Raw genomic sequence first — 26,447 nt, forward strand, 5'->3', positions numbered from 1 at the left:
CCGCTTTTTCAGGCTTCCTTTCTTGCCATTCGTCGTCATTACAGGTCTCTTAACTTAACTTAAGGTCTCTTTAACTTAGCTTGAGGCAGGTAATAAAGGAGGCAGTCAGGCAGGGGAAACAGATCGCTCCCCGATGTTTCCTTGAGCCAAGGGTCCCAGGGCAAAAAGCAGCACTGGCCAATAAATCTTGAATGGAATATGGTTGATTTTTATATAGGGAAACTGACTGCTTAACTCCGGTGATACAGAGACAGAAACGCAAGCAGACATATGGAGGAAGCCATAAAATAAGATTAACAGATAAGGGCCTAAGGCTATAAAATTATACATTGATTAAAATATTCCCGAAACATACTGCAGTAATGGCAAATGATGGTGTTGCGAAAGCTGACGGTTCACAGCAGAAAATAAGGAGGATCGCATTCGCTACTGGGAAAACCATGCGCAGGAAATTGCAAATGTTAGACATAAATAAGAAATGGGAATTCTTATCTGACTGAGACAACCTGAGCAGAAACGCCGAGGGACAGGGAAAATGAGCAATTGTTTTAAGAAAATCTGGAAAAGGGGGCATAAAAATAAGAGGAGGGTTAAGAAGAGCATGAATGAAATGGTGAAAAGGGACTGGGGGTGAGAAGAGGTTAGGGTTAGGGTTAAGGGTCTGTCAACACTTTTGAAACCGTCGCCAACAGAAATGAGGACTTGAGTCGACACTTTCAAGTGTCGACGAGAGGTGTCTGCTACCTGGTGAAATGTCTAGTGTCGCTGACTACGTCACATAGTGTCACGCAAGTGTGATTGGCTATATAGACGGCACGCACGCTTGACTTCCTTGTTTCGGTTTTCTCTGTATTGAAATCGATTGAACTGAATATGAAAGTGTGTCCCCGCTATTTTTATCGGCCTCTCCTGGATGTATGACTTTGTGAAAATCACAACCAACTTCCCAGAGAGAGGAGGTGAATTGTGTGTCATTATGCTGCAGTTGAACGTTACATCAGGTTGCAGGGACAGCACTGTTTATGTCCGATGTGGTTAACCATAAATGCAACACTTTATTCTTCATCGGCGAGCATATGTTGAGCGACACTTTCCAATAAGTATAAATTAGGCTTTAGGGTTAGGGTTAGGTAGGGTTAGGGATAGGGGTTAGGTAGGGTTAGGGTTAGGTAGGGTTAGGGTTATGTAGGGTTAGGGCTAGGTAGGGTTAGGGTTATGTATGGTTAGGGTTATGTAGGGTTAGGTTGGGTTAGGGCTATGTATGGTTAGGGTTATGTAGGGTTAGGTTGGGTTAGGGTGATGTAGGGTTAGGGTTAAGATGAGCATGAATGAAAAGGTGAAGAGGGAATGGTTGGAGGGACTGTGGGTGAGAAGAGGCGGCAGATCCACACAAAGGGATGAGAAAACGTGCTAATAGGACAAAGCACAAGAGAGAAGAGGAGGCAACGAGCAAAGTATGAGCCGTCTTTTGTACCTCTGCCAAACAAATAGCCACGCTCGAGTGCTCGTCCGTTTGACGGCAGACACCGACATAGCAGAGCAATTCCACTCTCACAAGTGTCATCCTTTCTGCTGGCGGCTGGCAGCCTCGTAACTATCAGCATAGAGAAGATGGCTTCATATTTTGTTGTTCAACCCCAGCAGGTGAAAGAACATGAGCCAGGAGGACCTTGAATCGTGGCATGAAACGTTTGGTCCACAAAACATGCCTCCAATGGTCCAGGTATCTCATTTCTATTTCTCTTCAACGAATCAAGCCTCCAAAACACCTGACCTTAAACGTGTAAAACACCACACCACCACAACATCTGAAAAGGCATCGGCCACGGGGCCTTTTGGTGGATAATTAAGCCCAAATCACATGAAAGATAAATCTGAAGAATTTAGCTGCCACGCCCGATCCCACACACCTATACTAACTACTCATGAGGCAGTTGCAAAACCTGCCCTTGGGCCAAAAAGGAAAAAGAGAAAAGAAAACAGACTGTGCAACAACCCCTGCCAAGATTTCCTTTCATTTCTTCTTCTGCTCTGCTCTGCTCTTCTGTCTGCCCTCTGGCGTTGTTCTCCAAACTCACCGAGCAGAGCGGAAGTGCGGTCGAGCCTTCCTTCGCACAGCCAAATGATTTTGGAACTCAAGAGCAGCAGTTATGGTAGGTGTCCACTTCAATCACGTGCTGGATAGTTAGGTACACCATGAGATGAGTTTACTCCATAACTAGTTTGCAGCTACAGAGCGGTTACAGTTACAGACAAGCTAGAATGGGGTGAAATGTGTGTTCAAAAAAGCTGCAAGAACCTGTTCACTCAACGGATATCAAAAGTTGGCACGTGAAACAAATTAGAACTCCAAAAACGATTCTATTCTGTCAAAAGAGGATTAGGGTGGTGTGCAAAACCCAGTTTATCCCCAGTGCCCCCCCCCCCCCCCCCCCCCACCCCAAACAGCAGAGACACTCATTAAAAATTGGGCAATATTCTGTCTATATCAACCTGACTATCAAGTGATAAAGCAGAGCCTGATTCTACACGAATATGAAAAAAGACTGTAACTATTAGACCCAATGTGATGTGATTGTATGGATCAGTTCACTCACTGTACAGGAAAACATAAGAGACCATTACGATATCCCTTAAGAACTAGAAGCTCAGCAAATCCAGCTCGCCCCTATTTTTCTCTGGACTTGAAAAGTGAGGACTTGCTTTGAACTACCTCCGTTAATTCAGATCAGCCCCCCGACTGTGCATTCCTCAGCCTTCTTAGGCCTCCTGCTCACATGCTTACATCAACTTTCTCAGCCGCTGCTCTTTCCACAGGCCTGGCAAAATGCTTCACATTCCAGCAGCACGTTGGAGGGCCTAGTGTCTCAGAAAAAAGGCCTGGAACTAAGCTTCCTGTTCCCCGGCAACCTAATATCACATCATACCAGAGTTCCCAGACATCTGCAGCCAAGATCTGTGCTTCAAAAAGTTTGAGCCTGTTGGGATAATTAATCCCTGAAACGTTTTGAAAAATGCACAGATCTAAAGTGCGGTCCGAGGAAGAAGGAAAAAAGAGAAAAGAAAAAAGAACAAGAAAAAAAGCTTGCTTGTGTGTTCAATGCATTTCCACAAGTGTTCATTTAAATACAATTTTTGTCACTACAAATACATGATATATTTTTGTTTTTCTGTTTTTTGTGTCATTAGAACAACTTTGTACAGTATCTGAGGAGTACGCTGATTGGCAATTTTAATCGCTGATTGTCTACATATTGAAATTGGATGTCAAGGGTTCTCACGCTCTGTAGTGGTCAGGGAAATAGTTATAGAGATGTATGTTAAAGTGATCTTTCTATTGTTTTCAAGTTAGACTTGCCGGTATACTGTATCTATAAGCTCAAATACATTTATAGCTATGAACAGGCGTAGGTAGCTTGGCTGTCTGATTCCTATTGAGGTCACAGACTGGTGTGCGTTGTTTTGTTGACTGTAATGGTCTCAGAAGGGTCATAATACATTAGGGTAGGTCTGGGAGATAATCAAGCAGATGCATGAGGATACAGTATCAGGCCAAAAGCCATATCCATCTAATCTCCTTCAACATCCTGGACAAACACTTATGGCCCACTGAGCCAATGAGCTAGTCCCATAGCATTCCATGCATCACTGCACATTGTGTATACTATCACTACTGGCAGAAAAAACGCTGTCATTGCTAGCTTCAGGGTAAACTGTACTTTAGACAAACTGCAGCATTTCACCAGCTTCACAATGAAGAGAGCACCATGACTCGCACTGTATATCAAGCTAATCCTATTGCCTTAAAAGGCAGCGAGCACAACAGCCACTGTATTACCAAATCAGCAGACATGGCTGATATTCATCATATTTTTGCATGGTAAAAAAAGAAAAAGAAAATAAAAAAAAAGCATACCTAAAACTGAATATCTGCATTTACTGTAAGTGCGCGGAGAGGAAAGCCTGAATTAAAGATTTTTTTTTTTTTGAGGGGTTAGGACTAAATGGAGTCCATGAATTCCAGATGAGAAAGTTATTGGGACATAGAAAGACAGCTCCTATTGTCACTGGCAACAGTGTTATTTCAAAAAGGCCTTAAAGCAATGCTCCTTGTTTTAACCCATTGATACCTGATGCAGCATTTGTGTGTATAATCCCTCATTTGTGTGCGTATCCCTTTAAGACCGCGAACCGCGTTAACGCGGTTCGCGGTCTTAAAGGGATACGCACACAAATGCTGCATCAGGTATCAATGGGTTAAAGTCGAGCTGAAATGGCATTTCCAGGTGATATGATTCCTTATCATGCCCTATTCCCAGTGAAACCGGGTAGAGAGGCGGGACATAGCATGTGGAGGAGTTTGATTTGACCGTTGGAAAGTAGGCGTGTCGGGGATGAGGGACTGGATTTGAATGAGTGAACGTGAGGGGCGATGCAGGTGAGTGCTCTGTGCCTCGGAGCAGAGCGAGACAGCAGTCCGCAGAGGACTGGGCGGTTGGCTCATAGCCTCCTCCCCCCCCGAGGATGCTGACTGCCGGCCTTGAAGTGTGTGACAAGCCGCTGTAAATAATAATATTCCTGGAATGCGAGTTAATGAGCCAGTTACATGTCCTTTGCATTCTACATTAAATGAAGACATTACATTTCGTTTTATTTTGTACGTTGCATACATATTGGGTAAGTATATTAACATTTATGGGCTAGAAAAGTCTGCCCATGTAGGCAGCCATGTTGCCTGCTCGGAATTTCTCTCCTAGCCATGAAGATTGATTGACAGCTGTCATGTTATATCATATTGTGTTGAAATGTGATAGTACTACCTGACATCAGCACACTGTTGTTATGAATGAACTCAGCAGGGTTGACTTTTGATTTGAAAAACCAAGGCTTTTTTGTGTGTGTGCATACATTGTTAAATAGGCGCCCTGTATGACCAGGGATGTGATCTAAAATAGTTAAAAAGTAACTTCATTGCAGCTAGACTTTAATATCACATTATTATTTAGGAGCAGTTACTGTACTGCCATCCCACCAGAGCTCTGTCCGCTCCTTTGAAAGTTAAGTTAAGTTAAGTTAAGTTAAGTTATTAGTTTTTTTGGCTGTTTTGTTGTTCTGTTGGCTGTTTTGTTATTTTGACACAGAACAACTTTGCAGCAGCAAAATAAAAGGAAAGTTTGTTAATTAAGTTATTACAACATAAATGTGTGACAAACTTCAATGAAGAGTGAAATTATAAATTTGCAACACTACTAATTAATGACGTGGATTGCAAAACAATAACATGTAACAATCAAATCTGGGTAGTAGACAGGTAAAAGCACTCGCCTACCACCGCGGAGACCCGGGTTCAATTCCCAGCAGCGGTACTTCCAGCTTGGTCAGAGGTTCGAAAAAGAGACAATTTGCCATGTCTGTGGGTGTGGAAGACGGTGGAGTATGACTGTGAGTCCTGGCCGCTGCACTAGTGCCTCCTCTGGTTGGTCGGGGCACCTGCTCGGGGGAGGGGAACTGGGGAGAATAGCATGATCCTCCCACATGCTACAAAAAAGAAAAGAAGTGGACTGCACATGTATCGGAGGAAGTATGTGCTAGTCTACGGCTCTCCCCAGATTGGCAAGGGGGTGGAGCCACGACCGGGACAGCAGGGGGAATTGGCCAAGTACGATTGGGGAGAAAATGGGTTTTCCCCCCCCCTACTGTCCGTTGTTGATAAGGCCTCCACCATGCTCTCTGCTCCATCAATATCACATCTCTTGGCAACTTGAGAATCAGAGAAAATGAAGGCGTTTTCAGTCCACTTTGTTGGCTCCTTCGTGTGTGCTCAACGTGTAATTATGGAATTTGAAACAGCACTTGAAGGCAACATAGGTCGGTCACGTTAGCTGTTCTCCACAATGCCCTTGAGCAATTTGTTGAGCCCGTGCTATTTTAAGATTTCAGCATTTTCCTTTGGGTGCTTCCCCTGAAAATGACTGAACAGGTTGATTGTGTTCCTCCTGTTGAACCAATTCCATCTCTGTACATTTTACAAACGATGGTGTTTTAAGCTGTGATGGATCACACTGGTTGAACAGGCTAGATGATATACTAAATTCTATTCTGATATATGTGGATATAGGCTGCTATATATCACAATATCGCTGTGAAGGAATACTGTGACAGTGACCAGGTGCAATGGTCACTGGTTGTGCAGTGTGTCACTGTGCGTCTCCTGCATTTTCCCCCGTGAGAACAGATTGTATTTTTAGTAGGTGGAAAAGTGTCAGATTTGCCCTGGTGGCACTGAAGAGACATCCCTGCAGAATGTGGTTTCAACTGTGTCCACTGATAGGTAGCACAGCACAAGGGACACGATGAACAGCAACGTCAATCAAGACGTGTCCATCTCCACGTCTCACTTTGACTCAAAGAAGTTGTCTCTGTCTTCACCTCGCGATTCATGGACCGTTTTTATTTTGATGCTCAGTCAGTTGTATTTTGAAAGCCAATGTATCATATTGACACTTAAGAATAACCAATAAGGCCGGGTTCATTGTATTACAAGAACCCGTCAGAGCGGCAAACCCCATTCCAACTGGGGCAGTGACAGGAAAATCACACCATCAGATGAAACTGAACCTCTTTCCAAAGGCCTTGTGAATTTAATATAGCGTTGCGAGATCTGCTTAACACATGGATGTGTGCATTTTGCACATACATTTGGCCAGATAATGTCTGCAGATCCATGCGGGCTTTCTGTCAGAAAACGAATGCATCCTTGTTGTATCAAGCATCAGAGAGTAGGAAATGCCTGAAAGAGTGGCTGCAATTTGAAAGGGGATAAAGGGATACAAACTTTGCTTAAATCTCTACCAGAGTTAAGAAGACAAGTCCCCGATAAAGATACTCTGATGTGTCAAGAGTTTCCCTTATATAGGCTACATTTTGCAGTGGTGGCCAACAAATAATTGTTAATAGTCGGGCTGGGCGATATGACCAAAATCTCATATTCCGATATAGGTCATTTCATATCCCGATACCGATATATATCACGATATAGCATATTTTCTGTAAATTCAATTTATACTTTATATAAAATGACCACATGGCCATTTATTTATGTAGCAGTTAAACCAGTTAAAATGTTGTCAAACCTCACAAAGGATACATGCATTTCAAAATACAGATAAGCATGGCTATTCTTTAGGCTACAACAACACAAATAATAATAATTTGTTGCAGGGCAGTAGAATGAAACACAAACTGAACCACACCACCAGTGTGATTTTCAAAGATTACATTAGAGCAAAACGGGTAGAATAAAAGTTATTTAGCCTATATAGTTCAGTCCAGTTCTCTCAGTTCGTTTATAAAGGAATACAAATGCTCCACTTCGGGATTTCCATGTTACCAGTTCAGTTCACTCAACAAAAGTACTCCACTCCGGGATTTCACGGTTATCCAACCAACACAACTCACCCAGGGAAAGCTAAAAGCTAAAGCTAACGATAGACGTTTTGTTGTCTGCCCTCAAGGGATTTCCTTGGGATGATGAGAGGATGGGAGGAGATGTTTTGCCAGGTTTAACGTTAGGAGGACACACTCAAATATGGATCAAACGCGGACTTAACACAGCGCAAATGCCTGGGTAGACTAGGCGGACGGAGTGGAGGTAACATCTCCCTGCTCTTTAGCCTACTCACCGGCTGATTTGTGCCACTTATAAAGGGACGCAAGGGGCTTGTTGACACAGAGTCTGGTGCGTGTGTGGACTGTGGACGTGAGTAAAAAAGAAAACAGAATGACAGACAATATTGCCGTAAAGAGTGTGATTTGCAACACCACGATATAAACGATAGAGCATCATATGAGACGAAATACATTTTCTATCGTCCAGACGAAATATACCGTCATATCGCCCAGCCCTAGTTAATAGGTTAATATATTGTGAAATAATGTTCCGGCTAACAGGGTTTTCCATAAGCGCCAGCTGGCAACTAAAATGGCCAGATATTATAAAATATTTCCAGACGGCTATTTTCTTACTGTCACAATAACCGCGCTATAGACAACCCAACCGCGGTGGATGGCAAGCAACCGCCACAACCAAGCTGTTATTGTGTTGAGAGGTGTCGCTTCCTGATACGGCGTTTGGACCTTCGGGCCAATCACGGTGCTTAAACACGGCAAACTCCACTCGAACCGGGATGCCGAAGCGACTTTAAACAAACGCACCTTCAAACGACAAGCACAGACAGTTTACTGAGCCATGGAGCTGTTGTGAAAACTTTGATAAAGAAGAAACTAAACATTCTTTCCTATTTTCATCCCAATGTGAGTACAATGTGTTCAAGTGAATTCAACTTTCTACGTTTCTGTGACGTAGCTCTGTTATGAGTGAAGCTAGCCTGCTGTGAGGAGGAAATAAAAGGGACAGTGCTCTTTAGGACAATGGCCCTGTTTGGATAAGGTTCATTTAAATCAATTATTATAAACCAACTATTAATAACCTTCATGGATGATCCTGGGCCTGACTGTGAAAGGTTGGGGTTAGGTGTAAAGTTGTAAAATCGATAACAATACTTGAACGGAGGTTACGATACACAGAGACCTAATGAAAGTGAACCGTCTTTAGCCAAAAATCCAGCATTAGCATGAGAAGAATGAACACACAAGGCCGGGGAGCACGTCGTCTGCACGAGGCACATTTCAGTTTCTTTAAAAAGATTTAATGGACTGAGAGAACAACACACTTTTAACTGGAGAACGTGTGCTTTTCATTTAGCACCCTACAATCAACTTTGGCCCGCTGCAACATTCCTGCACCCGTCTCCACGGCGACAGCACTCGAGCAAAGACCGTTTGGAATCATGTGCCACTTTGCAGTCCCACTTTTATCTCAAATGTACAGCCATCGAATGGAAAATCAGGGGTAAGAGTTTCCCCACTTTTGGTCAATCTGTGTCTGATGCCGGACAATAGACCATCGGCCAGTTAGCCCGTCTCATCCAAACATGTGGAACCTAAGCGACTCACTGCATACCTTTCTTATCTGTCATCGCTAAGGGTCAGCTTACCTCAAGAGGAGCAGACGGGAAGAAGAGAGGAGAAGGCATATTTTAAGGGGGTGGAAAACACACACGCTTTGTCATTATGCATCGCATTTGTTTCATTTTGCCTCCACAAAGATCTCTTTCACAGCACAGGCTGCAAACAACTTCAAGTGAAAGGGCAACGCATATATTATCCAACAAGAAAGGTCAATGCATACATTATATAATGATGAGCATCTGTGTTCCATCTATAATGAACACAGTGTGAGACACTTGTGCTCACCATCCAACACTACATCATTTCAATTCAAGCATACAAATAAAGTGCTTGAACTTCAAGTTAAGTTGCCTGTTTGCCATCTCAGAAAGTGGTTTAGAAAATAGAATGTCATGGCTCAGCCACAGGTATCCAGTTGTGACTGAATTCTTGCCTGACCTTTGACTCCGCCCACTCCACCAGTTAGGTTTTGGCTGCTTCTGGTCTGGCATTGTGACGTGCAACAGCGATTTCCTCAGTAAAAAAAAAAAACGAGTGGCCTATTAGAGCTGAACAGTCACGTGACATCTCTTGCCCCGGGGAAGAGAGTTCCCCATTCATTTTCTCCATAGACATTTTGAAAAATCCTTATAAAACGAGTTTTAGTGCTGGAACCAAGCCAACCCATGACCTGGTGAATCGTGACTGAGTGACCATAAAACATTTCAGTTGGAGCAAAAACAAAAAAGATCTTTTGGATATGATCAGATTAGCTGAATGTCAGGTATGTACATACACTGATATACAGTACAGGCACCCACACCAGTTTGCCCTTCAGCGCATTGCTGAACAAGCCCAACATCATCAGTGAAAATGTGAAGGCATTTACAGTTTTTGCTCTACTTGTGCTCTAGGAATATTAGAATAAGCAGGGAAGGGCGGCGTCAAGCAGGACTGTGGATCACATTCAGGGACTAGGCTTGTCAAAAGTATCGATAGTGTCGATAAAAGTCAATACTAAAAATTTTAAACGGATACAATACTCATTTGCAACAGGTATCGATAGTATCGATAAGTATCAATACTAAAAATTTTAAACGGATACAATACTCATTTGCAACTGTATCAATATCAGCAGTGCTTTCTCTTAATGAAAAATCAAACATACCGCTGATTTCTCCCTCCCTGGCATTGGTGGGTATCTTTTGCTTCAACAAATTCAAAGTATTCTGATAGGCTGGTCCCTAGAACAGGTGTAATCTGCTGTGTAAGGTCAAAGTTTTTAGTGAATTTTATCAGGCCTAGATTATGGAGAAGCGTGCATCTGTCCGTCCATCTGTCCTTGTTTATTTTTTATGAGGTGTTATTGATATTTTCCTGGGTATCGGTATCGAAGTAGAAATTCTAGTATCGTGACATCCCTAGCAGGTACCCAACCCAACCCATGCAATATGAAATCCCGGTCCAGGAGGATACGTCGTTGTTTAGCAGTTCTCTGAGGGGAAATATGTTTTGCAGGGTACAAAATCCGCAGCAACAGCACCAGCTGTCTGCCAGGCACCAAAGACGTTTTGACCATACTGCAATTATACCAAACACATCTTAAAATGGCCTGCTAAACCCTGTAACAACACCTCCTCAGCCTACACAAGATCAACAAGAGGTCCTCCAAGAAGCTAGCTGAACCAAGAAGAACCCTGTCACTAAAATTAGAGCCAGGCATGGCCTAAATGAGGCAGATTGGGACAAGGACTGGAGACTGGATGACAGGTGGGAATGCATCATCATCCTCTTCCACTCAGCAGCCCACCAGCTGGGCGTTGAAGGTCAGCCTAAAGCCACAAACATGCTTCAACGTGAGCCTCGGGTAGGGACGTTATCGGCGGCAGCTAGACATACATACTCCAACATCAGTTCAGACACAGATATACGTTTCCCCTGCCTGTGTTTCGGATTTCATAATTTCCTAAACGCAGCGTGCCGTGAACAGTATTTTTTTTCTGAAATGCAGGAACGAGCCAAGTGCACAGTCTTTGAATTTTTACATTAAACAACGTTTGTGTGTTTTATGGCCATATCAGCCATAAAAAAAAAAGTCTAGCGGGAATCCCTGTTTTCACGTCTGACCATAAATTAGGCTTAAGACAGACAGCGAGACAGGAGCTTCAGTCGTCTCCTTCACTGTCTCACCTGCTTACGCCCTGTAATCAGTATTTCATATAAGGCTCCATCGCTCCACCTTCACTTCTGAGCAGCAGTGCTCGTTCACGTGCTCTCTGTGCCCGTGCAGCAGCCAACGTGTGGCTTTATCTCTGTGTGGGACAAGAAAGGGGTTTGGATGAGCCAGCCTCACCTGAGGACCTGCTCCATGTCTGGAGGAAGTGGCAGAATGAGCTTTCAGAGCTGCAACACTTCACCTGTGCACAGAGCTACAGTATTGAAAAACTGGACTCTCCCACCACACAACGAGACGTCATGCCTCACAGCGAGGTCACAAAGTAGCCCCAAAGCACCCCCATCCACTGCACAGGCAATGCTATCACCACCACAGCCAAGGACCAGAGAGGATGGTAGAGAAAGTACTGCTCCAGCAAGTGCAGCAAGGCCGTTTTCCCTACAGAACATAATCAGCTGAGGACAGGGAAATATGCGGCTTTCAACAAATTCACATTCAAATTCAAGGATTGCCTCAGTTGTACCATGTTTATGTTTGGTTATATTGTGCAAATGTAATAAAGAATTAATCAAAAATCCCATATCCTCTTCTAGAACAATATGTAGTTCTGCAGGTGAGAACTTTATTTTGTTTGACACACTGCCATTATGCTGAATGTGGTCCACTGAACTGGGCAATTTGTTTGTTAGCCTACATAAATAGGCAATCCTTAATTAACATTAGGATCTCATTGGCTGTAACCTTATGGGAATGGTCATCTGACTCCATCACAGCAAAGATTAGGCAAAAAAGTATACATTTATCCTCATTAACGGCCCTCATTACCTATCTATTATTAAAAGTAGGCCACACAGATAGGCCGATGTTTTGTTTAGATCACTTTTGTTCTCACATATGAAGACCTCTCAGTCTCCACCATGTTTTAATAGAATAACTCTAAATAGCCTCACTCAGGTCAACAATAAGTACAGCAGAGTACGTTCATGGTACTTTACGATTAAACTGCCGTTGTTGACATTCAGCAGAAACCAGCTTTCTTCATGAAGTCCATTACTGTTAATGAACTTTCTCTAATAGATCAGATGAAAGTGAGAAGATAATTGAAAGTGGGAGTGAGAGTATAGGCTGGACAGGGTATAGGCTGGACAGAGTATAGGCTGGACAGGGTATAAGGTTGGACAGAGTATAGGCTGGACAGAGTATAGGCTGGACAGGGTATAGGCTGGACAGAGTATAGGCTGGACAGGGTATAAGGTTGGACAGAGTATAGGCTGGACAGAGTATAGGCTGGACAGAGTATAGGCTGGACAGGGTATAGGCTGGACAGAGTATAGGCTGGACAGAGTATAGGCTGGACAGGGTATAGGCTGGACAGGGTATAGGCTGGACAGAGTATAGGCTGGACAGAGTATAGGCTGGACAGAGTATAGGCTGGACAGTGTATAGGCTGGACAGAGTATAGGCTGGACAGAGTATAGGCTGGACATGGTATAGGCTGGACAGAGTATAGGCTGGACAGAGTATAGGCTGGACAGAGTATAGGCTGGACATGGTATAGGCTGGACAGGGTATAGGCTGGACAGAGTATAGGCTGGACAGGGTATAGGCTGGACAGAGTATAGGCCGGACAGGTTTAAAATAAGATGGCACTAACCCAGTGGCCAGAGAGCTGTTAATAATAGAGAGTGTTTGGGCAAACAGTTGCCATGGCTCCCTTAGGAGTCCAGTGGGAAGGAACTAGCCTATATCTAGGCAACATGAAGTGGCTTCCATAAAAGGAATGATATTACTTTAAATTGACTTAAATGAGATGAGGGTGGTATTCAGTAAACAGTGATCTTGGACAGCAGTTTTAAACTGAACCATACTGTTTAGAAAACAAACAAATCACTTATCTGTTCCCTTCCCATAAGTTCTTAATCAAATAAAGACGTTCAGATTGGATGTGTGGCTTGGATACATTAATCAAGTTGGCAGTATACCTTGCCCCCACCAAGTATGTATAAGTAGAGGGCCTTTAATAACTCAGTTACACCAACAGCCTAAGCACAATGACAGAATGAGTCTGAACCCAGTCCACTCACACACATCGCCTGGGTTGCTTTTGTTATGTGTAGGCCAAGACTAATATACAACTACATGTTTGAGACACCATGAGGGTCATATTTTGCATATGGAACAAACAGCCAAAACAAAACAAAACAAAACAAAACAAATAAAATAAAGCACCGTTTTATAATTCCTCATCTCGTCGTCCTGTGGTGCCATACCACTCCTGAGCTGAAAACATTTCTACGTTTTCTTTTCAAAGCTGGTGTGTATTGTGTGTTTTGGCCGTCACGTAGCCAATACCGAGCAGTTGGGTCTGATTTAGACATTAGATCGGCTCGGAACTTCCCTATTAATCGATTACAATTTTGATAATCAATCAATACTGATTTATCTTTGGCAAACATATCAAGGTATAGATTTATTTTTCTTACAAACATTCTACAAGATGCTCACATTATTCACATTATTTGTCCTAGGCAGCCTCTAGATAGGCATTTTCTTTGTTCACTAGTTCACGTTTCTTCTCTTTTAATCAACCACCAAATGTAATACGTTCTATAGTAAAGACAAACACACGTGCACGGGCTCAAGATTATAGGTATCAAGTAGGCTAACCCCAGGAGCAGACTTCAGCTCTTCACTCACTCCCCCCTCAGCCACTCGGAAAACCAAATTCCAGAGCTGACGGTGTGGGTGGCTTCTGGCATTTTTCCTTGGACCACTTTTTCATTTGTATTCTAATTTTAACCCATTTTAATACATTTTGGTCAAGAGTCACAACATGCAGCTGCACCACTGTAACACCACTGAATACAGCGGGGTGTACAAAACCCGTGCTTCTATTTTCCTTTTGGCAACATATGCCTTCCTAAATGCATACGATAACCTCACATGCCTAACGAAACACACCCTTCATCTAGTAGTGAAATCATAGGAGGGGGGTTATTACCACCATAGCTGTATTTGGTTGTCTACTGACCTCAGACCATGTGATCCATAATAACACAACACAACCTTAGCTGTATTTGGTTGTCTACTGACCTCAGATCATGTGATCCATAATAACACAACACAACCCATCATTGCACCTCCTGATAAGTCACTTAATATAGGCCTAGGCCTTCAGGATGAAGTCATAATATGAATCTGTACCCTTGGCCTACATAGTACTTCAAATTATAAGTAGCGCCAAAGAAGGGTGCCGGTCACTGTAGAACAATCTATTTTCAATAATACAGCATCACATTATTATGCATTATTAATACTTCCAAATGTTCACTAGCACTAAAGTCAACTCAATAAGTTGGAGAAAACCTACAAAATGAAGGCCATAATTCTAGCATGAGACACATATGGCAGTCAAAATGTTCAGCTTAAATGTCCCCAGCATCTCTGCAGCGTTATTACAAACCGACAGCAGAGAACAGCTAGCGCACAGAGAACAGCTAGCGCACAGAGAACAGCTAGCGCACAGAGAACAGCTAGCACACAGAGAACATAGCACACAGAGAACAGCTAGCACACAGAGAACAGCTAGCACACAGAGAACAGCTAGCGCACAGAGAACAGCTAGCGCACAGAGAACAGTTAGCACACAGAGAACAGTTAGCACACAGAGAACAGCTAGCACACAGAGAACAGTTAGCACAGAGAGAACAGTTAGCACACAGAGAACAGCTAGCACACAGAGAACAGTTAGCACACAGAGAACAGCTAGTACACAGAGAACAGTTAGCACACAGAGAACAGCTAGCACACAGAGAACAGCTAGCACACAGAGAACAGCTAGCACACAGAGAACAGCTAGCGCACAGAGAACAGTTAGCACACAGAGAACAGTTAGCACACAGAGAACAGCTAGCACACAGAGAACATAGCACACAGAGAACAGCTAGCGCACACAGAGAACAGCTAGCGCACAGAGAACAGCTAGCACACAGAGAACAGCTAGCGCACAGAGAACAGCTAGCACACAGAGAACAGCTAGCGCACACAGAGAACAGCTAGCACACAGATAACAGCTAGCACACAGAGAACAGTTAGCACACAGAGAACAGCTAGTGCACAGAGAACAGGCAAACGAAGACTGGACGCCCACCACAGCCGACAGCCCTTGAGCAGAGATCCTTCATAACAGCTCGTCCCCTCATGCTAAATTTACAATCCCAAAGAAAGTACTTTCCCCCCAGATACACCGAGGACACTTCCTGTCAACTTCCTTAAATAATTCACATCAATCAGATTTGTAATAAACATCAAAACATAGGATATAAACCACTTTTACACCAGTAAAAGTCAGTGAAGTAAATTACATTTCCAGCTTTCTTATGCAGATATGAACCTTTGCCATGAAAAAAAATAATGTATTATGCATCAAGTTTCACTGCTTCATTTAGACATTAAATATGTAGGCCTATACTGCAGAAGAGAATTTAATTTAAAAAAAAGGAGGGGGGGGGGGGAGAAACAAACACATTAAGCCACCCAAGAATGTGGTTAGTGAGTTTGAAAAGGAGGGCAGCAAGCCAGCTCTCAAACATCCAGGTGATCATTACATTTCTGTTGCAGGAAGTCTTGGAATTCCAGGCTGCTTATTTTGACTGGCTGGCACAGGTGTTACAAAGGTTCTGGGCAGCTGAGCAAGTATTCATACATTTTCTGCAAGATCATACAGAGGCCAGCAAGCAAATCCAGCCATCAACAGAAGATCCAAAATGTGCTGTTCTGAAGACTAAATGGTTTTCAAAAAATGAAATCGAAAAAAAAAAGAAAAAAAAATCTGCCTTAGCTAAAACGAATTTACAGCATGTCACGTGGCCAGAAATGTGTCCGTTTCTCCAGATTGGAAACCAGGAAAAGGAGTTTGCACATATGCAGTGACAACATGATTGGGGTGAGAGAGGAGGTGAAATCATTCAGAATTCTCTTGGTTCCACAGCAACTTATTAAGGAATGTCCACTGCCAGTCTGACAGACAGCAGGTCCATCTGTTCCTGCCTGCCATCAATTCTCCCAAAAGAGAAAAATGATTGGAATCAGGAAGCTCACCCGCCTCCTGGAAGCCGCCCTTACCTCACTGTCACGCACAGTGACATAGAGTAAACAGTCATAGAATAGTGATCAATTCTAGATGCGTCGAACTTTACTCATGCTGATTATTTAAAACCGATGCATACCTTTAGAGATCAATGATAAACAGAAAGACTCGTCAGATAGCTCTATAATAATGACATAGACAAATGAGAAGAAACTCACCGGTCTCCTCATCAATGGTGAAGATCCCAAGGCCAGATCCATCCCGTATGGAATATCGAATCTCCCCGTCTCTGCCATTGTCATCGTCTGCAGCGGTTACTTTCATCACCGACGTCCCAACGAGTGCATCCTCTTTTATAAATCCCTTTTCCACAAACGACGGGAAAAAAGGCCGGTGGAGATTCTCGTTCACGTCCACCACGTCCACTTCAATGAAACAGGTCGACGACAAAGACATAGGCTTCCCTTTGTCTTTAGCCTTTGCCGTCAGATTATACACCTGCTTTGTCTCGTAATCTAGATTTTGCACAATCCGCACGGCGCCACTGAGTTTGTCCACTTCAAAATTGCCATCTCCGTTATCGATGAGGCTATATCGTACCTGGCTGGACGGTCCGATATCGGGGTCGTGAGCCTCCAGCCACATGATGATAGTACCAATGGGAAGGTCTTCCCTCACCCTCACGCGGTAATTGGGGGGAACAAATTTGGGCGGGTTATCGTTGACGTCCTCCAAGACGATCTTGAGCAACACCGTGGACACGAGCTGCGGCTCGCTCGCTGCCTGGTCGCGGGCCGCAATCTTCAAAATGTACACCGGATGGACCTCACGATCCAACGGCTTTGTCACAGTCACCAGACCGCTCTCCTCGTTGATCGAAAAATGATCTGTGCCCGCCAAAATGGAATACTTGATGACTCCGTTCTCCCCCTGGTCCTTATCTGTTGAATCCACCTGGATGATTTCTGTTCCTACGGTCGTGCTCTCGCTTATCTCCACAGAATACGAATCTTGCAAAAATTGAGGGCTATTATCGTTCGCATCTAAGATCTTAACATCCAAGAGGCGTGACGACGACTTCTGCGGTACACCGAGATCGTACACCGTGACGTTGAGCGTGTAGTGGTCTGTCGTTTCCCTGTCGAGGGGAGAACGCACCAAGAGCCAACCGCTTTCCATTTCTACAATGAAGCGGCTCTCTGTGTCTCCTCCTGAAATAACATAGACGAGTTTCCCGTTGAAGCCACTGTCTGTATCTGTGGCACTTAAATGGACGACGCGAGCCCCGACGGGAAGGTCCTCTTTAACCTCAATGATGCTCGGAAAAGATTCCGCAAACTGAGGAGTATAGCGGTTGACTGAGTGAATATCCATAAAGTTGTCCTCTGGTTCTGTTTGTGTATGAATCTTGCTGCCCTGAAGCAACTTTTCTGCCAACATTGTGGCAACACCCGTGTCGACACATTTGACCTGGACAGGCTTGCGCGCCGTGATGACCGTTACGTTCATGACGACGGGTTGAGTCTCGTGTTCGCCGTCGCTCGCGGTGACTTGTAAACTATGAAAGGACACTTTGGCCGCCTCTCCCTCACTCAGCGTCTGCCTCAGCGAGAGCACCCCGGAGTTTGGGTTCAGCTCAAACAGCTCGAGGTCATTCCCGGCTTTAATATTGTACCGTACCAGCTGCAGTTCGTCGGCGTCTATGGCGGACACCGTCGTTATCTGCTCTCCCACGCCGTGGTCTCTTGGCACAGTGACCTCACAGTCTACACTTTCAAATAGAGGCTTATTGTCGTTCAGGTTAGTTAGTGTCACGGTGACCGACGCCTCCACCTCTCTGCGGAAAGGGGATCCCCAATCGGACGCCCTGACTCTGAGATTGTAAATCCTGGGCATGAGCTCGTAATCTAGAACCTCCGAGGTACTGACCACGCCGGAGAAGTAGTCGATGACAAACGGCTGGGGGCTCACGTTGGTAATGCTGTAGGTCACGTAGCCATTCTCACCTCTGTCTACATCGGTGGCTTTGACCGCTAACACGCTGGTCCCTACAGGTACATTCTCATCAACACTGGCCTTGTAGGATGTCTGCTGGAACTCGGGTGCATTGTTGTTCACATCAATCACATCTACGATGACTCTCGTCGCCGCCCTTTTGTCACTGGTGATAACTTCCAGCTCAAATCTAGCTGCGTAATCCGCATTGATGTGTCCTGTTGTGGTGATTAAACCGGTGTCTGGATTAATAGTGAATCGGTTCTTTTCGGGCTTGTGTCTAAAAGCATATTTTAGCTGTGGGTGTTTGGGCAAAGCTGTTACCATAGCCACAGGTGTGTGAAGAGGGGCAAATTCACTGAGATTGACCCTGTAAACGGCTTTTTCAAATTGAGGAGGCCCTACTTTAAACTGTGCAGAGGTGACATGAACCAATTTAGCGGATGAAAATTGAGGGGGGCTCCCTTTGTCTTTCGCCTGTAAAGTGAGGTTGTATCCGAAAGGCTGGCCGTCCCAGTCGACGTCTTTGACCGCTTTGATTTTATACTCCTTGCTGCCGGGACTGGTTCTCACAGCCTTGAACTGCTGAAGGGGGTCACCTGCCACAACGCTCAACGACGCTATCTCTCCGTTTGGTCCCTGGTCATTGTCTTCCACTGTCACAATAGCGTAGGTGGGGTCACGATCGGCATCCGACGGGGCCAGGGTGACGGCCGTGATCACGGGTGCGTGTTCGTTGGCCTGTTCCACCCTAACTGCGAGTTTGGCCATGCTACTGAAGCCACTGCTCCCGTACAGCTTCATGCCCCTGTCCACTGCGAGGATCTCCAGTTCGTACAGCTTGGTCTCAGAATAGTCCAGTTTGCCGGTCAGTGTCACCACTCCGCTTGTCGGATGAACCGCAAACATGTCCGTCCACTCTCGGAAACTATAGTAGTATTCTCCGTTAGTACCGATGTCTGCGTCCGTTGCCGTGACTTTGGCCACGCTTGTGCGTATGGCCGTGTTCTCTGGCAGGGAGATGCTGTAGGATGTGGGTGAGAATAGAGGCCTCAGATCATTGGTGTCCAGTACCTGCACCTTCACCCTGGTGCGACACTCCAAATTGGTGCCTCGTTCCACAGCTTTAACAGTCAGCGTGTAGTGGTCTTTCACCTCCCGGTTAAGAATAGCAGTGCTGCCTCCTTTGGTCCTTATTCGCAAAAAACTGAAATCTCCCAGCAGGTATTCCTCCGCTTTGAACAGGTTCTCATTGTCTCCAGAGACTATTTTGTACCGTATTTCCCAGGCCGGGTCTGTGATGTAGATACCCATCTTGGCGTGACTCTCTAAGTAAGTCTTAGCAGCAGAGTTCTCGTATATGGTTGCATTGTAAACGGAGTGGGTGAATTGAACGGAGGCTGCCCTCGCCATCCTCTGGTTCCCTGTGCAGCCACAGAGGAGCTGCAGGAGCAGCACAAGCAGTGGAATCAAGTGTTTCCCCATTATCGTACCGTGATCTTCACAGAACCACCTGGAAACAAAATAATAAAAAAATATGGTTAAAATCAGTGACGCTTTAACCTTTATAAAAGCAATTTTCATCGACCTGGTGGGTAGAGAAAATAATCTATAATAATTACTACTAATCAAGCTCAAAAGAGCAAGCAATTGAGACAATTATTTGCAATTATTGCCCCCTGAGTTGGCAACGTGTGGAGATAAATGCTGCAAACCGTATTCCTCTCTTTACGGTGCACTTCCCCCAGACTCCTTTAAATGCCTTGACAAGCCATGGTTAGGTTGATAAATGGCTAAATCGCTACCATGTGGGAATAAGATAAGGTAGAGAGGTCAGGTGACTAGATCTAAGCCTGCACTGCTGCCACTTGTGTGTATATATATATATATATATATATATATATATATATATATATATATATATATATATATATATATATATATAATCCAAACGTCATCTTGAATCCAACAGTAAAGAATCTGTCTTTATGTGTATATGCACATTTCATAATGCCATGCATTACTTCTGAAATGGTTAGTCCCCCACTAAACACCTCCCTTTCTGATGATTCATAAGGACTGGTCAGTTTGGACAAAAATGATCATCTTAATAACACATTAATACACATATATCAACGACTGCCCATTTAATTAACCTAAAATGGGTTTCTAAGATCAATAGCGGGAGTTATACAAACCGGGGGGAATGTAAATTAAACACTTTTATGGGGCAAATAATCGTTTGCAGCTGCCTTACTTCGTTTCAAGCTTTGTGTGGGTAGCTATCTGTACAAAGACAAAAAGCAAGCCGGTGCTATGTCTGTGCAGGAGTAGGCTACTTTATATCAAATCTAGCTGTAAACATTGTTTACTTTTGGCGTGTCGACCAGTCTGGTCATAGGTTAGGTATTACAGCTTTATGTGAAGTTAATAAGTGACAGAACCTAGCCCAAATCACTTCAAGTCCCAAACCATCGCCTGCAGGTACAAAAGATGCATCTACTGGTGCGGTGCGCGACCATTCAAATGTTAAACTGCAACTAAACTTGTAGCCTAGCCTATATTTAGATCAAAAAGATTGCAGGTCAGCAAAACGTTTTACTATTTCATTGCAATTTACCACCGAGTAGGCCTACTTGTTTTCAAAAAGCAAACTAAAAGCATTTGAAAATAGATGCCTCCAGACTGTTTCCACAACCCATCCCCCAACTAACGTTCATTCCATTCACTTTGAAACGATGGTAGCCGTGCGCTATTATTGTATAAAGAGAAACACCATTCATCTCCAGCACCATGTTATAACAACATAAAGCATAATAAACATGCTACAATCCCAATCCCCAGTGTCATAAAACATGAAATGATTAGAATAGCATAGTTTTTGTTGGCGCTAAACTTATCCAAAGAGACAGAGAAAGCAGCCAGCGGCGGCTGGTTTCTTTCAGAGACCGCAGCTCACAATAGCCCGACCTATCTCAACTTTTTTCCACGTTTCACACAGATGCCGAAGCGTAGCCTACTCGCCGTTGCCCGAAAAAAACCCCGCCGATGACAAAAACAACGCTTCACATACCTCGTCTATCAATAATGTCGTAGATTTGGAGGTTTTGCATGTAGTTTATGGAGTCCAAATCTCGGCATGGTAATACGTGGACTTCTCCTCTCCGTTACTCCATCTACCCAAGCGCTCTCCTTTTCCTCACTGCTCCCTTTCTCTCTCTCTCTCTCTCTCTCTCTCTCTCTCTCTCTCTCTCTCTCTCCCACACTGGAGCGAGCTGCCCGGTATCACTCCGCGCTGCGCACGTCCGGATCTACTTACCGCTGGCATGAGGAGGATATCAAACCTTTCCACTCTGAAGTAGCCTAGTACCACTATCCGGATCCTCTGATCCTCCAGACTTTGGGCTAAATTAATTCCTCTGACATATTTCCACACGGGGCAGCCCGGCGTGCACGCGCAATTCAATTTGGCAAATCTTAATAGTTGAATCCTTCTTCAATAGCCCCAAGGCTACTTCTATTTCAAGGGCGTCATTTCACTAAGGTGAGGTAGGGAAAAAGTCTAGCTCTAACATCATTTGCCACCAAAACTACCAAACCCATTGGCTTATTTTTTTTTAATATATATTTGCCCTCATCTTCTCTTCCATAATCTTTTAAGGCAGGCCGCCTATTCTACTAACCTTAATCCAATAGTCCATTTCCTCTTAATCATCATGTTTATGTCGGTAATAAAAAGAAATAGGTAAACTATTCTGCAAATATAAACGGAGTTTATGAGGACATCCTGACAAGCAGCAGGCTACAGTATATAACAACTGCTTGATTGTTGTTTTTTAATCATAATTATTGTTCTTAATATTCTAACTGAAGTTGTTGTAAACAGATAGGTTGGTTGGGTTAGGTTAAACTAAACCAAAACAACTAAAATACCCTATTAGCGCGGCCTGGGTTCTGTAGGCTTTGACAGGTTGATTGATGGCACTATGTTGGGTTCGCCATGGAGGCACTGTCTGATCCCACCATTCCATGCTATTCAGTTATCCTCACACAGAACTGGTCTCAGACCAGCCTACAGGCACGGGAGTGTGGCTGCTGTAGCGATTGATGGCGCTGTCTCCCTGCTGTTGGCCGCCTGGCTGCAGCTCCAGCTGGTGCGCGCTGCAGAAAGCTTGTCAACTTCTGTGCGTGCGTGTGTGTGTGTGTGTGTGTGTGTGTGTGTGTGTGTGTGTGTGTGTGTGTGTGTGTGTGTGTGTGTGTGTGCGTGCGTGCGTGCGTGCGTGCGCGTGTGTGTGCGTGCGTCACGGTGCGTGCGTGCGTGCGTTAAGCGTGGTAGCCTGCATGGTAGGCTAGCCGCTATTTGTAGTCTACATGGTTGTTTGACAAAACGTTCCGTCAACTCAAAAGTGCTAAAAGGTTTTAGAATTAAGCGCTCAAAGTTGCAAGGCAAGCCCGGTGTCACTCACCAGACCAGCTGGATGACCGCTGCTGCTGCTCCAAAGTTCCCTTCAAATAAATCCTGCCAATTCCTGGCGATGTGTTTTTGCGAACATCTCGCAAGAGAGAGAAGTCCTTCAATCCGTCACTGATTATTCCACATTCTTCACAGGTTCAGAGCGTTCCTTTCCGATCCTTTCAAAAGCCACACATTGTCATCAGATGGTATGAGCTGACTTGCCTCGTTCCTCCTCCACTATGGTTTAACGGCAGTTAGTTGCTGCCTTCAGGTGATGTCGGAAACATCACAATTCCAATATGAACACACACATGAAGACACACATGGCTGGGAAAAGCCTGAATTTTCTGATAAGCTAATGGTATTGGGGGTGGAGAGAATATATACCTACTCCTTAAAGTGTAATTAGTAGTCTATAAGTAGCCTACTATTTTCCTATAAGTTAAATTTTTTGCTGATTGCTTTGTCATGCATAGGCTAGCTATTGTCGAAATTATTTAAAACATTAATTGGGGTGTGGCTCAGCACACATACCACGCTAGGTCCTTCAACGCAGGTTCGAATCCGACCAGAGGTCCTTTGCCGCATGTCATCCCCTCTTTCTCTCTCTCCACCTTTCCTCTCTGTCTAACTGTCCTATCCAATAAGGCAAAAAAAAAAGTCCCCCCACAAAAAAAAAAAAAAAAGTCAATTACACCCCGTCTGGTACCTATTTCCAAATTCCTTTTCTTCTTTCTGCTGCTGTATAGCACAAAGTTGCTCTATGACACATCATTATTAAAAACACCAACCACCAAAAATAAATTACTTTTCTTCCGGGGTCTATTTTGTCATTATCTCCTACCAAAAGCACTTGAATGGATGACATCCACATTTGAAGATAGAAACACAGCCTACAAGACACACTTAAAGGCAGCATATTTCCAACCGTTTCCAACAGACAAGTGGAGTTTGAGAGGTAGGCTATACTGACATGGATTCTACTCTCATTCCATGCATGCACAGCCCAGTGTGTTGCTTGTATTCTGGTAAAATTGTAGCCTAAACCAACCACCTATGTTAAAGAGCCTGTAGCCTAAACCAACCACCGAGCCTGTAGCCTAAACCAACCACCTATGTTAAAGAGACTGCATTCGAACCACTTTCATGCAGTTTGTTCTTATGTCCCCTTTTTCTTCTTACCTCATCAATTAGTGTTTGGCAGTAAAGTAGACGTTAGTTACACGTTAGTGTAATTGTATACTTTCCCCAGTAATGTAAGGGATGACAATTTCCAAAAAGTAATTGTATTAAAGTTACTAATCCAAGTAACTTCAAGGTACTGCATTACTTTCTCCAGCGCTGACACAACACTAAAACGAATTGTGGAGATAGGACTGGCTTACAAGACCATGGTAGACAATTCAAAGTTTGGCTCATTTTTGACGCCTGCTCTAAGGCTAATTATTGTTCCAGAGTGGATTCAGTTCTAAAAGGGGCAGACTAAACAGGTTGAAAGCTAGCACTTTTTGGAAGGGGGTGTGGGGGGGGGGGTTGATAGTGAAAGTAATAGAAATGTGAAGAGTAACGCAACAAATTACTTTTGATACTAAGTAATAAGTAAAGTAATTTTGTTATAGCCATTTTTTACAGGAGCAATAAGTAACTAATTACATTCCATGAGTATCTTTGATCAGTGAATGCACCTTGCCATCAAAGAAGCAAATGTCCTGTTTAATTTCTTGAACATGTGGTCAACAATTAAACATGACATCATGCTGTGAGGTAGTTGCCCAAAAATGCCGGAGTGCAGTTAAGCTCAAACCATGCCAGTGATCCAGCGTGAGAATCTCTGCCCAATGTCCATCCAGCACAAGCTCATTAAAGTCACATTTGCCCACAGGCTGAGTAAACCAGAGCTAGAGGTTCTCTCTCTGTGTGTGTGTGTGTGTGTGCGCGTGTGTGTGTGTGTGTGTGTGTGCGTGCGTGCGTGTGTGTGTGTGTGTGCGTGCGCTTGCTTGCTTGTGTGTATGTGTGTGAGAGAGAGCGGAAAGAGAGGAATACATTACACACACTCTTTCTCTCTCTCCCTCTTTCTCTCTCTCTCTCTCTCTCTCTCCCTCTCCCCCAGACATGTTAGCTATCTGTGTTTCCCCTCTCGGGGAGCCTCCCCTCTGGTCTGCCTATAAAGGCTTAATTGAATTCAGGTCAGATGATCCCCGGGGTGAGTTCCAATCCTTTGATCCCACCAAGTGTTTGTTGTCGGGGCTGGTGGGGTCAAGTCCCACTGCCGCATAGACCTTATGGACGCATAGTGTTTGCATTAAGGAGCAACCCCACAACCCCCACCTCCACCTCCACCTCCCCAGTAACACACATACCTCCAAGCCCGGAAGCACTGTGTGAAGTGACATTCTGTGTGCAGGTGGATGTTAATTAAGGAGGCTTTTTTCAACTGGGAGCTGTAAATTAGCGCGCTGCTGGTTGAGTCGGGTGTGATAGTCGATGCAGCGAGCGCCGTGATTGACTCGCTCAGTCACGTCTCTCTGCATCGGCAGCACGTGTCGTATGGGTGTGAAAGGCGCGACGACTCTGTCTTCAACAGCATCTGTTTGGAGCAGCAGCCTCGTTGTGACAAGGAACCGTCTGACGCAAACCTATTTTCTTATCACTCAATTTCTTGTGTCAGTGTCATACTGATCCACTACAAATTGTCCTCGTGTTGTTGAGAGATGTTGAGATGTGAGGCATGTCTACTGCGTACTGTGAGTGAGCTGCTCCTCCTTCCTCCATGACTAATGTGTTAAGCTGTAGGTCGCCTCCAGCTGGAAACTGGATAGAGATCAGGAAGAGATACAGACGACTTGCGAGCTGCGCCTGCAGCCAGAGAGTACCTAGATATCTGTTTCCCCCCGTCGCACAATCTGTGTGCAACCTGAATCCCCATGGCGCAGCGTTACACTAAAGACGGCTTATAAAGTGCTCAGCCTCTCCGCCCTGCTGAAGTGTCCTTGAGCAACACGCTGCTGACCCTCCCCGCTCTGCTGTTCTGTAGCTGACCCCCTGCGCCTCCGAGGGGAGCGAGGGACAAGAGAACGTCCCCCGCAGGGATTAATTAAGTATCACATAATCGGTAGCCTATTATAATTCATCTTTGAGAAATGGATGTCTCCATGTCAGCCTAAAGGGCTGAGATCTTCTTGGCCCCTAAACTGTCCTTTAATGCCTTATTGTTCCACACAATGTACTCGGCCCCTCGTCGCATAGAGAAGATCGTTTTAGTTTTCAACGTTCTCGGTTTGGAGAGGAATTTTCAGAAAATGACACAAAACATTGATGGGAAATAATAAACAGATGACATTCCCCCCTGCAGCAGGAGACAAACGGCTGTGCTCTGAAAATAAAGTCTTCTGCCGCCTCAAGCGAAAGCGGAAGATTATCTTAGCAAATCCTCTTGGTTGTAGACGCTTTGTGATTACCTTCCAAAATATACTAGAATACACTCTTATATCTGGAGCAACCTGTTTGGAGAATTGACATGAATTTGTGTTTAAGAAAGCATGCAATTGTGTTTGAAAATGTAATTGTGTGGAATAGATTCGGCCCACACTTCTCTCCCCGCACAAACCTACTTGAAAACAAACAAAAACCCTTGTTCCTGCTTACGACTTGACTCAGTCTGTGCTGCATTTCAGAGTTCTTTGCTGTTCACTGGCTCATAATCCAAAGAGACGTCCTGCAGG

At 44.4% G+C, this 26,447-nt stretch overlaps 1 protein-coding gene across 4 annotated transcripts in view; it reads right to left on the bottom strand.

The window, feature by feature from the left end:
* fat1a (FAT atypical cadherin 1a) overlaps positions 1 to 19,754 on the bottom strand; it is a gene marked incomplete at its 5' end in the record, with an annotated part of 91,748 nt that extends 71,994 nt beyond the window's left edge. For all 4 annotated transcript variants that reach the window (XM_083656195.1, XM_083656194.1, XM_083656193.1 and 1 more), the window contains one exon: positions 16,493 to 19,754. In XM_083656195.1, the coding sequence (XP_083512321.1) occupies positions 16,493 to 19,754 (3,262 nt within the window). The remainder of the gene's footprint in view (positions 1 to 16,492) is intronic.
* Between the last annotated feature and the right edge of the window lie 6,693 nt (positions 19,755 to 26,447).

The sequence above is a fragment of the Poromitra crassiceps genome (genome assembly GCF_964638095.1).
Source record: "Poromitra crassiceps genome assembly, chromosome: 19".
Classification (NCBI taxonomy): domain Eukaryota; kingdom Metazoa; phylum Chordata; class Actinopteri; order Beryciformes; family Melamphaidae; genus Poromitra; species Poromitra crassiceps.